Here is a 14738-nt window from a genome sequence, read left to right on the forward strand (position 1 = left end):
TGGATCATCCAATTCTAGAGTTTTCTTTTTTTCTTTCTTTAGTTTTAGTTCGTTCCACATTTTAGTTTTATGTTTAAATCGATTTTATTGCTCTTGTTTTTATACTTTTTTTTATTTCTTCTCATACGTGCTTTGTTTTTGAATTTGTTTTTCTTGTTTAGCAAGTTAATTGTTTTTTTTTTACATTTTTGTTAATTTCAATATTTTTTATAATGACTTACAAAAATGTTGGGTTTTTTCCATCCAGTTTCCAGTTTTGTTTACTTTCTTTAATCTATTGTTTCTAGCGTGATTTGAATTTTTGACTTACATTTTCACAATTTGTTGACTGATAATAATTTTCGCACTTTCAAATTATTAGAGTCTTTTTTAATCTTTTTTAATCTTTCTTGTTTCTAGATTGCCCACTTCCTTGTACCTTCCGGCAGCCTCTTATTTAATGATTGAATTAGCATTAAAATAATGCACCAAACTATTTCGGTACTATTGCCAATTTTCACCATTTCGAAACGCTCTTCACACCTATCGCTTGGTATGGCTTCACCTACTCATGACCTTTTAACGCACGGGCACGGTTAAAAAGCCGCCATATTAATTTTGAAATGTTAGAAAATTAGATGTTGCTTCACAGAAAATTTACTATCGCACCCAACCAGATATCCTTGCGAAGCTTACGTTCCGAATCTGGACTAGATCAGATTGTCGCCCATTCACCACGCACACACAACGTATTTTGCGTGATCTCATGGTGAGCTACTCACGATCAACGCGCGCGCGCGGGCCCGCACTACCAACCAACCAATCAACCAATCCATCCGGCTGAGCTTTGACACCACCCCTAACCAACGCACCCTCCAACTCACCCCGATCGGTGAGCTTTTCTCTCGACCCACCAACCAAGATCGCAGCAAAGATTCGCGTACGCGGCTCACCAACACCGATAGAACGTTTATGACCACCCCGATTGTAAAATGATTGAACGCGGGCGTCCCTCCGCGGGCGGATGAGAACCTGGGGACGCAGCCACCACAAACAACGCACCGTGCGAAGTTAGACGCACCCGGACGGTTCAGTTTATCGGTGGCAGTTTCGGAGAACAGGTTCTCGCTCGACGCGTTCTTGCGGAGCATCTTCATCGTATCGATACCGTAGATCGACAGTTATGGATCGTAGTGTGGTGAAATTGGTGCTGTTCTTGACCGCTTTCGGCCAAGTGCCGGGCTCGGAGTCCGTCTCCGTACCGCCCATCTTTCTGTACGATGATTTTGACCGCTGTGAGGCACAATCGTCCGTGTACTGCTATGGGCGAACGGTGCTGCGGCTCGATCAATATCCGGCCGGGTTTGTTGTGCCACAGACCGAAGTAAGTGCTGCCGATTCCGAACATCGGAACGGTTGAAGTGTGTGTGTGTTGCGGTGGTATGTGAATTAAAGGATCGTATCCTTCCGTTTCGGTGTAGAGCATGGATCGAATCGTGTACCAGCATCGAGTACATCATCTGGAGCTCGGAATCTGTCTGCGGGAGTGTGAACGAGAGCTGGAGGGTGTTCCCAACCGGGACCAGCTGTATCAACCGCAAATTCCCGTCAACTTTACCGTGAGTATATTACCGTGAGGCCCTAGAATGGGACTATGGTTGGTGAGGGAGTATCGTTTCGCCAACACCAAATCGGATGTGTTGAGCCAGATGAAATCTCCAAACTTGTTTGAGTGTGTCGCGCTGTTCGCGTCAATAAATTGTTTGTTGATGAACCGTGCTGTGTGCTGTGTCGCCCGCGGGTGTCGAGATATGTGAAGCAGCAATCCTGTTTTACATGTGTAGAGCCAGCTTCTGGCTGGTAGTTGAATATTTATGTAAAGCCAATCTAGGCGCCGAACTTGTTTGTTCTAATCGAAGCGTGACAAACGTCGCAGATAGAAAGCCATTATCGTTATTAGAAAATGGAGATCAAATTCATGTAACGGTTTTTTGAACGATTCAAATGATGATGTTACGGCAGAAAGTAACATTTTTGAACGTGAACTTGAAAGCTTGCGAACATATGTGGGCTTGCGAACACATGTGTAACACTGTATTGGTGCTTTCCTATCGTGGCGTTTCTTTTGAAAAAAAAAACTTTTGATTTTTTCAAAAATCCAGTTTTTCTGAACAAGTTTTGCTGAAGCAATGCTTACCGACCCTCCGTTTTCGGAACTCACTAATCGATGGTCACCTGCCTTTTAACCTTTTTCAAAGATTTGTGGCGTAAAAGATAAGCAGGAAGCTGGAAAACCGGTCAATTTTTAGAAACACGATGCATTGGATCCCCCTTACTATCGTGTTTGGACCAATATGGTGGGCCATGAAAAAGGCCCAAAATTTTTGCAACTTGGAAAATGTTGTTCAGATACGGAAAAAAGAAGAAGAAAACTTAAGCCTGTGGCTAACAGCATTGAGAGTCATCCCCAAAACAAATGTGTTGGAAACATTGAGCTGTGTGTGAGATTTTGTAAAGCTTTGAGCTTTGCTGAAGCGGCTCCTTGACTCGCGGTACCATTTTTGGCAAACTGGCAATTTATTGTCATCTCTTCTTAAGCAAAGAAGAGAACCGAGAAAAACTAACGCCATGGCCAATCTGGGTTCTAATCTTGATCGTATTAGGTCCTTGACTATTGGTTGGATAGACCAGTTCGGGTCAAAAGCTATATGGATAAAAGTGAAAGGAAAATAATACTACTCATCTGTTTCGTTCTCTGTTCTCTAGAGTGGCGAAAACAAACCAGCTTTGTTTTGGTGCAATATACTTGAATGGCAGTATTTTTGCAGGGTCGAGATTAAGTTTGAATAGCCAATTCAATGCCTTAGATTTTTTGTTTCAACAATATAGCCACAAAATTTTATGGTCCTGGGAGTCGCGATCATTTACATGGTCTCGAACCCCATGAACCCTCCTATAATTTAACCGTTTGGCCTTTAACTCTGATTCAGTCAGCAGATTCGATGTGTTGAAGCCTCCAAAGGCATCTTAGAACACTAATTTTAGGACATCCAAGGGGCTTGATCTGCTGCAGTATCGAGAACTTTACATTAAAAAGATTCTTTTTGATTCTACTATTAACGGTGACAAACAGCAATATGGCCAGGCTGTTCTTGATGGATAAAAAAATGGTGACAGACAATGGGATTAAACCACCTTTTTTTTCTCAACCATTCAATTGAGACCCGGCGAATTTCAAGAAATAGACTTCGATTTTTCGGTAAAATCTAGCTGAAGCTTTTTTGAAACCGATTCTATCAATTGGATCAATCAATAAAGAAATTCTGCGTTTCTTTTGGCTATTCGCGTGAAAAAATGGCCAAACGTAAGGGTGGGCCTGTGCAAGAGGCACTAGCGGAGCCGGTCTTTATACGGTAGAATCGTGGTTCAAATCTCATCCGGACCGTCTCTAAGTCTAAGGAGCTAGACAAGTCGGCATACTTTATGAAGTCGTTAGAAGTGAGAAAAAGGTAATCAAACTTTTATCCACCGCATTTCATTATTTTTTAATAGTTTTGGGCATTTCCCCTTGCTATTTCTAAATGTTATCAAAATGTTGTAAGAAAGTTAAAATATTGAAAAAAATGGTTTGAAGATTTAATACAAGTTTTAGCAGTAGTTAAGAAACTGGATATAAAAGTGGTCTTATTCTTCCGTCCGTGACTGTATGTAAAGTACAAGAGCTAGTTTGCTGTTGTTTATCTAGACAACTAGAGACTCGCCTGTAAACTCGTTGAGGGTTCGATTTGTTGCAGATCGATTCAGTTTACTAGTTTTCACGATTTACAATTCATTTCCATTAGCCGTATTGGTTTATCCTTTAAATTTATTCTGCAAGCAATTACAAGTCTTAAGTTATGCGCGTTGCCTGACTGACAGCCGTGAGCAATAACCGCTTGGTGGCTTCCGGTGATTTTTGTTTTCGCTCTAACTGGTCAGAAATTTCAGTCAAGAGCTGAGAATTTGAAATAGAAATTTCTATTTGACATTTTAAATACTTCCTCTAACTTCTCTGAAACAATAAGTCAGCAATAAAGCCGATAATTAGTTCAAAAAGATAATCTTGTCAGCTTGTTAAATAGCTGTAAGTTATTCAACACCATCTGAGCTGCTCCTTGTTAGTGTAAAAAGGTTACATAAAAAGTGTTCTTTAATGAGTGCAGTGTAGAGTGAGAACAGCAGCAATCAAGCAAATTAGCGAGGAAAGTCCTTTGTTCTACGCGCGCAACTTTCTCGGCATTTCCCGCACTAGCGTGTGAGATCGCCAAGTACACGATTTTTACGAGTTCATTCAAACGCCATTTGCCTTACTTACTTGGTTGCCCATTATCTCCGCTAAATAATCACTCAAAATTGTACCGGTGCCTCGCGTGCCCAACAGATAAGAGACCCGGTCCGGCCCGATCCGTTCCGATCCGGCAATTAACCGTGAACTACAAATCTCATTCAATTTTTGCTTAATTCGTCTACTTCAAGTTCTTGATACCGAACGAGCTGTTTCCCACGATGAAAGACGATAAGCGCCGGTACGAGACGCTGGTGAATGTGTGCGTCAACCGGCGACTCCGCACGCGTTACAACATTACCGGTTACACCGCGCTCGAGTACTGTCGGCCCGAAGCGGCCAAGCAAAAGGCCCGCCCGTTCGGTATGTGCGACTGCTTGTCTGTGGCATTGGCATTGGCATTGGTAGCACCTCGGTCACATTGAATTGCAATTTTTTTTCAGATGCACTGGAGCTGCTGTTTCTAGCCATTTTGGGGACACTGCTGGGCACACTCATTCTATCCTCGATACTAGACTTCAACAGGGTTGACCAAGGTAAGGAAGGAGCGATCGCAACGATTTCTACAAGCCTTTGAGCCTAACGATTAATCGCCTCCTAATCTCCGCAGACAATGCGATCGTGTCCGCGTTTTCCATACGGCGCAATTGGGATCGACTGCACGAGCGACCCAGCTCTCAACTGCACCGAGACCTGCGCTACATCGATGGACTGCGGGTGATCATCAACCATCTTGTGATCGTGCTGCACAGCTTCCTGATCGCAAGTGCCGCCCCTTCACGCAACTACGACGAGCTGGAAGAGATGATGTCCTTCGCCCCACTGCTTATCTACATCTCATCCAACGCGTTCCTGGTGCAGGTGTTCTTCACGATCGGTGGATATTTGCTGAGCGTAAACGTGCTGCGTGATTCCGAAAAAACTCCGATCAACGTCCGGTACGCGGGCAATAAGGTACTGAACCGACTACTGCGTCTCGTACCCGTTTACGCTTTCTTCCTGCTGTTCTCCGTAAGCGTTAACAAACGGTTCGATGTGAACCTGAGCGGGTATCGATTGTTTACGGCGGAAAATGCAATCTGCCGTCAGAATTGGTGGGCCAATTTGTTCTTCGTGAACAACTTTCTGTGGCCGGAGGAGCTATGCCTGATGCACACCTGGTATCTGGCGGCCGATCTGCAACTGTTCCTGATGGCGATGGGACTGCTGCTGGTGATCTACCGGTGGCCCAAGAGTGTTGGGGTGGTTTTCTTGGGTGGAGTGATAGCATCGTTCGTGATACCGGGCTATGTACTGCACGTGCACAAGCTGCATCCAGTGTTGCCGGCTAAGCTGAGGTAATTGAGGAAATTTGACGGCAGATCTGATACTGACCACCCCATTCTTTTCTATTGCAGTGAAACCAAATTCTTAACCATGTACGATCCATGGCTCCGACGAATCTATCTGCCCAGCTATACCAATACTGGAAGCTATCTGTTCGGAGTGATTGCCGGGTACGTGTATCATGGAACGAAGACCAACCGGATTCAGCTGCAGAATTCTTTGGTAAGTAGAATAGCATGAAGATGATGCTCTACGTTGTCTCAACGTTAGCTGTAATACGAGTCAACGCTAATCAAGCGATACAAGAATAGATGATTGGGTTAATGCAATGTGTCGACCTTGTCCAGTCGGATGGGATTCATGGGCTGTTAGTCTCTAATGGGTTAACGACTGATGGGACTGTAGTAAACCGCTCCTCGGCCTGATCCAACCTTTTTGCTTATACTGAAATATGGAATACACTTGGCGGGGTTCTACGTACTATTACCCATTAGGTGACGATCAGTCATCAGTGTAGACTGCTGCTACTGCTCCTCCGATGTTGCCAAGCGGCTAGCTATTGTTGGATGTGTTCCACCGACCCATAATTCTAGGCGAGACTTTCAGAAGTAGTTTTATCAAACCTTCTCTGTAGATACAACTCATCACAGCTAAAGTGGTTAGAAGATTAGGGCCATATCTTGGTGAAATTTCCACCAATCCTTTCTCAACGTTCACCTCTGCATCTCTTGAGTCTTGCGACTTTTTTCTCTTCTAAGTACACGCTTGTTTAGCATTCCAGCGAACAAGGGATTAGAAATGCGTCAATTGTACTTTATTGAAGACCGCATTCAGATGTCAGTGATGGAATCCGGTCAGCTTCTCAGATGCAAGAGCATGTCCATCAAGGTGATCGTGTCCATCCACCCGCATGCAGTTGTCCTCGCTTTATAGTGTGGTGGGGGATCATAAACTTGATTTTTAATGGATTAACTTAAGCTCGACTGCAGTAATCTTATCGCCGTTTTGCCATTTTTAGTCGATGATTTAGTGATATCGGTTCCGGTTGCTAAAATTACAATACAGGGAAAAAATCTCGTTCGGACTAACAATGATGCCATGGGTAAATTGAGTTAAAGAAGCTAAAAACGGTAGTCCAATACTTTCCGAAGTTAAAAGTCTGACTTCTATTAAGCAATTCTGAGTTGTGGGATCTTACCGCCGATTCTATCAAGATCTTCAATTTCCTATGAGTTCCTTAAATTTAGCTCACCACATCCGAAATGGATCTGATCTTGCTGTTTAGCTATTTTCCACAGCATTAATCGGAAGTAATGCCTTTCCAAACATCTTCTAATTATCCTCCTATTACCTTTTCCCAGCTCTACAAAGCGGTCGACAAATGTGTGACGCCCGTTCTCATTGGCGTGATCATGTCCACCTACCTGTGGTACGCCATCGACATACCGAAACCGAACATCTGGGTCACGCTCTACAGTGCGCTGTATCGTAACATTATCGGCATATTCGTTGCCGTTTGTTTCATGCGATGTATCATTACACCTCGAGGTACGTTTGGCTTTTGTTATTCGTGAAAACTTTTCAAACAGTAATTTAACTCTCTCTGGGTTTTGATTCCCCGCAGGTGATATCCGCAAATTTCTCAGCAACAGATTCCTGACCACACTCGGCAAGCTAACGTACAGCGCGTACGTCCTGCACGATGTGGTGATGCGGTTCATACTGCTTAACGAAAGCTACAACACGCTCATCAGCGCACCGACCTTCTTCATGTACGTGTACATTGTGACCGCGCTGGCGTTCATCGGTGGACTGGTCGTGTTTCTTGTCATCGAGCAACCGATGATACAGCTGCTAAAGCCCTACGTCAACCAAATCTGCCCTGTTGGGAAGGAGAAACTAGAACGAAAGGAGCAATAAGGTTCTGCTGGACTGCAGAGTGAAGCTTTGTGATTACTGCTTGTGAAGGAGAAATATGACAATGGATTAAGTTTTGACTTCACACCTACCACGGGTTAGGTTGTAATGCTGCAGGACTGTATTTAAAAGATGACGATGGAAAAGGTTTTTGGTCTCGTTTCAGTTTCGCTCTTCTGAAAGGTAGTTTAAAACGGCCCCAAGCAAATGGTTTAATATTTAGCCTCATGACGACATTGGAACACGCGTTTAAACATCTTTTAGCGTCACTTTATGGAGCAAAAACAACCGGGCCGAAATACTTAACCGTCATAATTGCGCGATCCATCTTAGCTTAGACCAAACGTTCGCGTATTCTGATAGTTTAGTTGCGGTTGTACGGTTGATAGTGTAGCACCGGGTTGGAAGCAGACCAGCAATTCTTGCGTGACATAATTAGGGTAGACAGGGGAAGGCTAGTGGGAAAACACAATGGGGAACCTCTCTCACGTACTGTGTGTGCTGTGTACTTTATGCGTAGTGTTAGGTGCGGCAGAGTTTATCGAAAGTTAGTATTACTGGGTGCAACATACATTGTTCGGTGGGACCATGGAGTTACTATTAGTGGTAGCAATGTAAAGTGAATGAAGTGTTTGTATGCTAAATTAAAACTTGTTACTCGAAATGCTTTGTAAATTTTTTTTGTGTTTTTCGTTAAAAACTGCTATCTATGTACAGTGTGGCTGATGTGAAGTATTACAAGAACTTTATGAACGATTATGGTTATCCTTTTCACAAATGAATCAGTGGCTTATCTCGCATTTAACTACATGACATGAGTTCGTTTTTTCTTCTACTTTAATGGCGTTTACAACAAAAATCTGTCTTTATCTGATTTTTCTAATAAGAGGCTTTTGCTGATTAAATTAATCATGACTATGACTCACAATGCTCACCTGCTTTGCATTAATTTGAAATATAATTATATATCTCGGGCGACCCGGTGTTAGATACGACAGCGGCGCCGGTCTTCACACGACAGGACCGGGGCTCAAATCTCACCTGGACTGTTCTCCCATAGTGAGGAATGACTATCCAACCACGTGGTATAATTAAGTCTAGTAAGACACTAAGAGGTCGTTATTCCAAATAGAGGGAGAGAGAGAGAGAGAGAGAATTGTTTGTGTAACAGACTACTAAACTTAAACAAATATTGTCTGTACGATCCTATCACTTCAGCATGAAGAAGATAATTTGGAGAAAGCTCCAAGTCGACAAAGGCAACTAAAAATTTACATTTATTTGAATTTTTTCTCTCAAAAATATTCTTTTTCAATAACTTTTCCAATTTTTGAATTTACCTTCCATTCAACGCTGGAAGATGTTCTTATTGGAAATTGAAAATAAAAAAATCTAAATAATGAATTTGATTACTCACTTGTGTCCTATGAGCCTGTAAAGGATTGTAAGGCAGAGGGTTTTGATCTTAGATGTAACAGTCTAACAATCAATAATGCTTTTCTTTGATGGCTTACTTAGTTTAAAGAGCTTTTGAATCAGCTCAGCTCATTCGTCTCGCAGTAACTAATTCTTTTCTTTCCTCAATTGATTTTATTTGCTCTTATTTCACTTTTACTTTTACTTTTTTTGTTCACCCTAATGAGATGAACCTTTTTTTATCTAAGTCACAAAACAAACTCGTAGTTAGCGCAAAAAAAAGAAAACAAGTTAGTTTTAAAATTACCAATTTTCAAAATGTTTTGTTGAACTTGTAACGATTTATTTGAGACACACTGTAATGTTTTTTTGCGTCGAATAGAAAAGCTCCGATTTGAATTAAAATTGTGGTATTTATTTAGTGTTTAATTTAAAAAAATGCATTCTAAGCAAATTATGTTAAATTAACTTTATTGATAAAAAAAATCCACTCCAATTAAATCGAATTGAGAATAAGAGAGTGCTCTCTGCACTGTCGGTTACTTTATGCAAAGCAATAAACTAAGTTTAACCTTCACTCGACAAAGTAAGACGAAGAAATGAACGTCTCAACTTTATTTCACCCGTATACATTACTTTTTGTTTTCCTTTTTTTGTGCTAATTCCATTACGACATAATTGTCGTTCACATTCAACTCAACGATCGTTGGACCCGTGTTCGACCTTGCTGACCGTGGTGACAAAAAACTACATAATTTCACCTTCAACACACAGTGTCACAGTACCACCGTATGCCGAAGCTGTGGCAGATGGACGATTATGACGAGTGTCTCCAGTCACCCGGACCGGATGAACCGCCCGGCGTATATTGTAGCAGTACGGTCGTGCTCAAACCGGACAATCGATCCGAGCTTTGGAAATTGATCGAGGTATGGGACAGCTGATCGGAGAGATGTGGAAATGAGAAACTAACCTCACATCGTTCTATTTGTAAAGGAATTTTCTAGCGACTATAAACGAAATTACAATCATCGGGTGCTGAAACGATTCGTTTGCATTCGAAAGTGTCAAAAGGCGGTTGAAAGGCTGTCGCCAAGCGAGAGGAAAGCGCTCACGGTGGAAAAGTTCCCAATCGATTTTACAGTACGTTTTTTTTTTGTTTCTCGTTTAAAACGAGGATCGATTCTCATAACGAATTCCCTTGGTTTTCTTGCTTTTAGTACAAATTTGATGATGGTGTCTTGGAAAGTGCCGCATCGTACCAGGAAGTGTACGCAGATCTGGTGGAGATTTGCATCAACAAGGAGCTGAACGAAACGTACGGATTGGTGGCCCACACAGAGATATTGTCGTGTGATAAATCAACGGATGAGATTTCTTTAGGTATGTTTATTAAAAAATTAGAAACAAATTTATTTCATTCCTTTTTAAATTCATTTTCAGATGCACTGGATATGTCCTTTCTGATCATCCTCTGCGTGCTTGTATGCTGTGTGATCCTTTCATCCTGGTACGACAGTTCAATCAACTACAAACTCAACTCCGAACACTACAAGCAATCGCTCGAGAGTAAACGTAAGTCTTAATTTATTCAATTCTAAACAAGACAACTCCTTAACACTCCATATTTGTAGGAAAAATGGTTTGGGTGTCCTTCTCCATACAGCGCAACTGGTATCGGCTAACGTCACGCTCGCGCGATGAAACCCATCAAAAGTTACGCTTCTTTCAGGCGTTCCGATTTCTCACCATGTCCCTCGTTATTTTTGGCCATGCTGCCCTCCTTCTTGCCCTCTCACCGACCACCCATTCGGAAAAGCTCGAGCAAGTAAGTATTGTAAAACCCCTCAGCTTCAAAAATGCTTGCCAGTAGTAGTAGAAGCCTCCCTGCGTTCCGTACTAATTTGTTGCGCCTTTGTTTATGCAAGCTGATGCACAGCGTCGGTAGCATGATTCTCACCAACGGCGTACAGATCACGCAAACGTTTCTCGCGATGAGCGGAACACTGTTGGCGATACAGGTGCTGAGCTTTGCCGAAAAGCGGAAGGGTCGCATTAGCTTCCTGTACGTGCCGGTGGCGATTCTCTACCGATATGTAAGGTAAGAAGGTATTAATAGGGAAAAATAGGAAATGTTAAGTTAAGATGAAAGTGATTCGCTTCAGGTTGACTCCAGTCTATGCGTTTGTGATCTTGCTTCATGCAACGTGGCTGCTAAAGCTGCAAACCGGACCGATGTGGCGATGGGGCGCAGAAACGGAGCAAACGTTCTGTCGCCGTAACTGGTGGACGAATTTGCTGTACGTCAACAACTACGTGCATGCAGACGAGCCGGTAAGTTGGAGTCGATTTTAGTGATTTAAACCCATTCCTTATGGGAGCTTTTGTATTTTAAATGCAATTTGCCATTATTCTTGCACACTTTTTTTAAGTTAAGATGTGATATAAATCATCCTTTGATTCCGCATCCCTATTATCCTTCCAATCCACATCCGCCACTCCTTTTGTTATATGTTGTGTTGTCTTTGTGGTAAATGTTTTATGTTGTGCAATGTGTGATCCGTTGACGGAGCAATTGCATTCGAGGGCAATTTTCTTACTGCCGTAAAAGGAGGCAGGCTTGTGTGTTTTTTTTTTTGTCTGTAGTAGTGCGCTCCAAGTCAGTCCAGCTTTGGAACAGCGGGGTCGCCTGGGTTGGCGTTGGGCTCGGGAGTGGTCGGCGGGTACAGCCTCGTAAACAGTGGAGTCACTCCAGCTGTTGCGAGATGGAATCCGCCGATCTTTGTTGAGTTCGATGTTGACTTGGTTGATCACGGGCTGTGTCATTGCTGGGCTGCTTGGAGAACATTGCACGCAGAAAAATTCATGTTTGTACTGTGCAAATAACTGTGCTTGTTTGTTTCAGTCCAGACCCATAATAGACAACCGGACCAAACCAACCCCCTTCGAAGCCATAGCCACAGCAATAGAACCGGATCAAAAAATCTACAACACACACACACACGCACAAACAATAGAAATGGACAACAACCACTCATCTTCACTACACAACCGAGCATGCCCGGGATATGGCAAATGACTAGGAGGAAATGCCTAGTCAATTTTCTTTCATTGTTTGTTTTCGTGAATTTAATTCACAGTCACCACACGCGGTGGTGACAATACGGCAGTAGTCCGTAATAATAAATAAATAAATAAAAAATAAATAAATGTGATATAAATATTACATTTATACTGGACAGTCTATTAAATTGTTAGCTTATTTGATGTATCATTATAAGAGCATAGATATTCAAAACTCTTACTAACTTTTTTCGCATGAAATCATGGACTCAGGACAACCAAAATGTAGTGATTAAATATAAATTTAAATTAAATTTTCTCGATGATACTTTACCGCGACCCAGATTTTCATGTATATCTAGACCAGACAAGACAAAGTAGAAGAAGTTCACACAAAATATAACAAGGAAAGGATCAGAGAAACACGTAAGCTCCTGGCACCAAAAAGTTCTCACAGGGGAAGGTAGACTGCGCTGCTCAAAGTTGGCGCGTGTCGGTCCGATTATCAATAAGCTTCGCTAACAAGAATCTCTGCGTGATGCAGGCACTCTGCCACAGAATTGCGATATCAAGGAGCGTAAGGACTAAATGGAAAATAATAAAATTATTTCAAGTACTCTCTTGATCCTCTCCCTAGAATCCTTTTGGGGCTAATAAGATTGATTTTATCATACAATTTTTGACAAAATTTTCGCCCTTCCTCAGTGCGTTCAGCAAGGCTGGTACCTGGGTGCCGAATTTCAAGTCTTCATCATCGCACTGATCGTGCTAATAACGATCGTCAAGTTTCCCCGGGCCAAAATTTTCATTCTGTCCCTTGTGCTTGCCGCCGCATACATCGTTCCAGCCTTCTTCATCTACCACCAAAAGCTGCCAGGAACGTTCGTCCTTACGCTGGAGTAAGTATTTCACCCGCAAAAAAACAAAATTGTTAAACCAAGCGATAAACACCGCTTCATTTTTTCTATCACGCGGCAGAGCTCAACGGTACATCCTTTGGTACGACAAGCTCTACCTGCAGGCGTACATCCCGACGCACATCAACTTCGGCAACTACATGCTGGGCGTTCTGACCGGTGTCATCTACAACGAGCTTCGCCAGCGTTCGATCAATCTGGCCGAAAGTAAAGCGTTCTGTGCCGTGTGGTACGCAACGTTCCTGATCGTACCACTGTCCATGCTGCCGTCGTACGTGTTCTACGTGAACGACTTCGAAACACCGTCCCTGTGGATGGCGATTTATTTCCCCATCATGAAGAACCTGTACGGCATCGGGATAGGCATCGTGATCGTCGGTTCGATCTACGGTGTTAACGGTGTGCTGAAGCGTATATTGAATTATCCGTTCTTCGAGCCGCTCGGCCGGTTAGCGTACGGTGCGTACCTGATTCATCCGTTCGTGATGCGCTACATGTTTATCAGTGGCCGGGGACCGGTGTACTACAGCGATACACTTACGGTAAAGGAAGTGAAAGGAGGGCAACTAGCCTTTGGGAACAGGGGGTGACATTAATGCGTTCTTTGGTACATTTGAAGCTTTCTTTGGTGTTTGGCGCGATCGTTATGTCCTGTCTGCTATCGTTGGCGCTTTGTTTGCTGCTGGAGCTACCTACTTCCGCGCTACAGAATCAGCTGTTTGGTAGCTTTACGGGTGAGGAAAAGGCCTGCTGAAATCTAATCTTAGAAGAGTAACCATCTCTTTTTTGTCATTCTCTAGGCAAAAAACCAAACCAAATCGATGCGGAAAGTGCTACGAAAGGCAGTCCAACCCCAATCATACCGGATTTCGAAGCAAAAAAGAGTGACCCGTGAAACGAGTGTTAAAAGAAAATCTGGGAAAAATAAAGTTAAAATTCGAGAAAATCGAAAACAAAGACATTATCAACCGAGATTTGGTTCCTCCTCCTCCTTAAGCGCTCAAAAAAAAGCCGGTAGAACACTCACGACCCGGCCACGAATTTGGCAATCCAATTATCTCTTATCTATTTTTAGACCGAACCGAAAAAAAACCGGATTAATTGGTGCGTCCTGTTGTTGTTGCGTCTGCCTGCGCCCATTATACGCCGCAGACAGTTTTTATCGCGTCGCTCACAGACGGGACCAGGTTGGCTGTAGAATCTTTTCGAAAAACAACACTTTCCGCAGCACCAGCAAACGACAAACAAAATACCAACTCAAAGCGGACGAAAACAAAAATTTTGTGTTACTTTCACCCAAGTTTTGGATTTGACGTCATGGGATGCCGTGTTTTCGGGAATGGTTACCGTTCTGCTGGGATGATTAAAAAAATCCCCAGTCAATAAAGCTCCGTCCGGCGCGGACTCACAAAAGACAGAACGCCGCGGCAGACGACGAACCTCCACGCGCCAGCGCTTATCGCACGAAAGATTGGTTTCTGATTTTCTTTTCTTTTTTTTTCTTCGTCGATTTCGTCACATGGCAGAAGGATCAGATGCATGGGCTGGATTTTGCACATCAAAAAGAACTGGTTTTGTTTCACAAGAATTTCCCCCCCACAGGCAGCGATCAAGCTAGTTTCCGTTAGGAGCGATGTATTTTTTTAGGTTCATCTGGTTTGTTGTACCGGGAACCGGATGGATGTGGTTTATGCAAAAATTATTCGAAACTTTAAGGAAGCAGGGACTTTCGTTCTAATCAACCGCCGGTGGTGACGAATAGTCGGATCCGAAACAGTGCAGGAACTAAGCATTTA

At 42.9% G+C, this 14738-nt stretch overlaps 1 protein-coding gene across 1 annotated transcript; it reads left to right on the forward strand.

Annotated features, from left to right (window-relative positions):
* Nucleotides 1-357: 357 nt before the first annotated feature.
* Nucleotides 358-13899, forward strand: LOC118508843. The gene is made up of 19 exons (XM_036048593.1): nt 358-1363; nt 1461-1598; nt 4495-4666; nt 4747-4839; nt 4914-5640; nt 5701-5851; nt 6991-7177; nt 7254-7547; nt 9737-9891; nt 9959-10105; nt 10183-10345; nt 10406-10537; nt 10597-10790; nt 10891-11063; nt 11128-11296; nt 12731-12924; nt 13004-13484; nt 13562-13676; nt 13743-13899. The coding sequence occupies exons 1-19, from the start codon at nt 1163-1165 to the stop codon at nt 13835-13837; spliced, it is 3981 nt and encodes a 1326-aa protein (XP_035904486.1). The 5' UTR covers nt 358-1162; the 3' UTR covers nt 13838-13899.
* The last annotated feature ends 839 nt before the right edge of the window (nt 13900-14738 follow it).

This window comes from Anopheles stephensi, chromosome 3 (genome assembly GCF_013141755.1).
Source record: "Anopheles stephensi strain Indian chromosome 3, UCI_ANSTEP_V1.0, whole genome shotgun sequence".
Taxonomy (NCBI): Eukaryota; Metazoa; Arthropoda; class Insecta; order Diptera; family Culicidae; genus Anopheles; species Anopheles stephensi.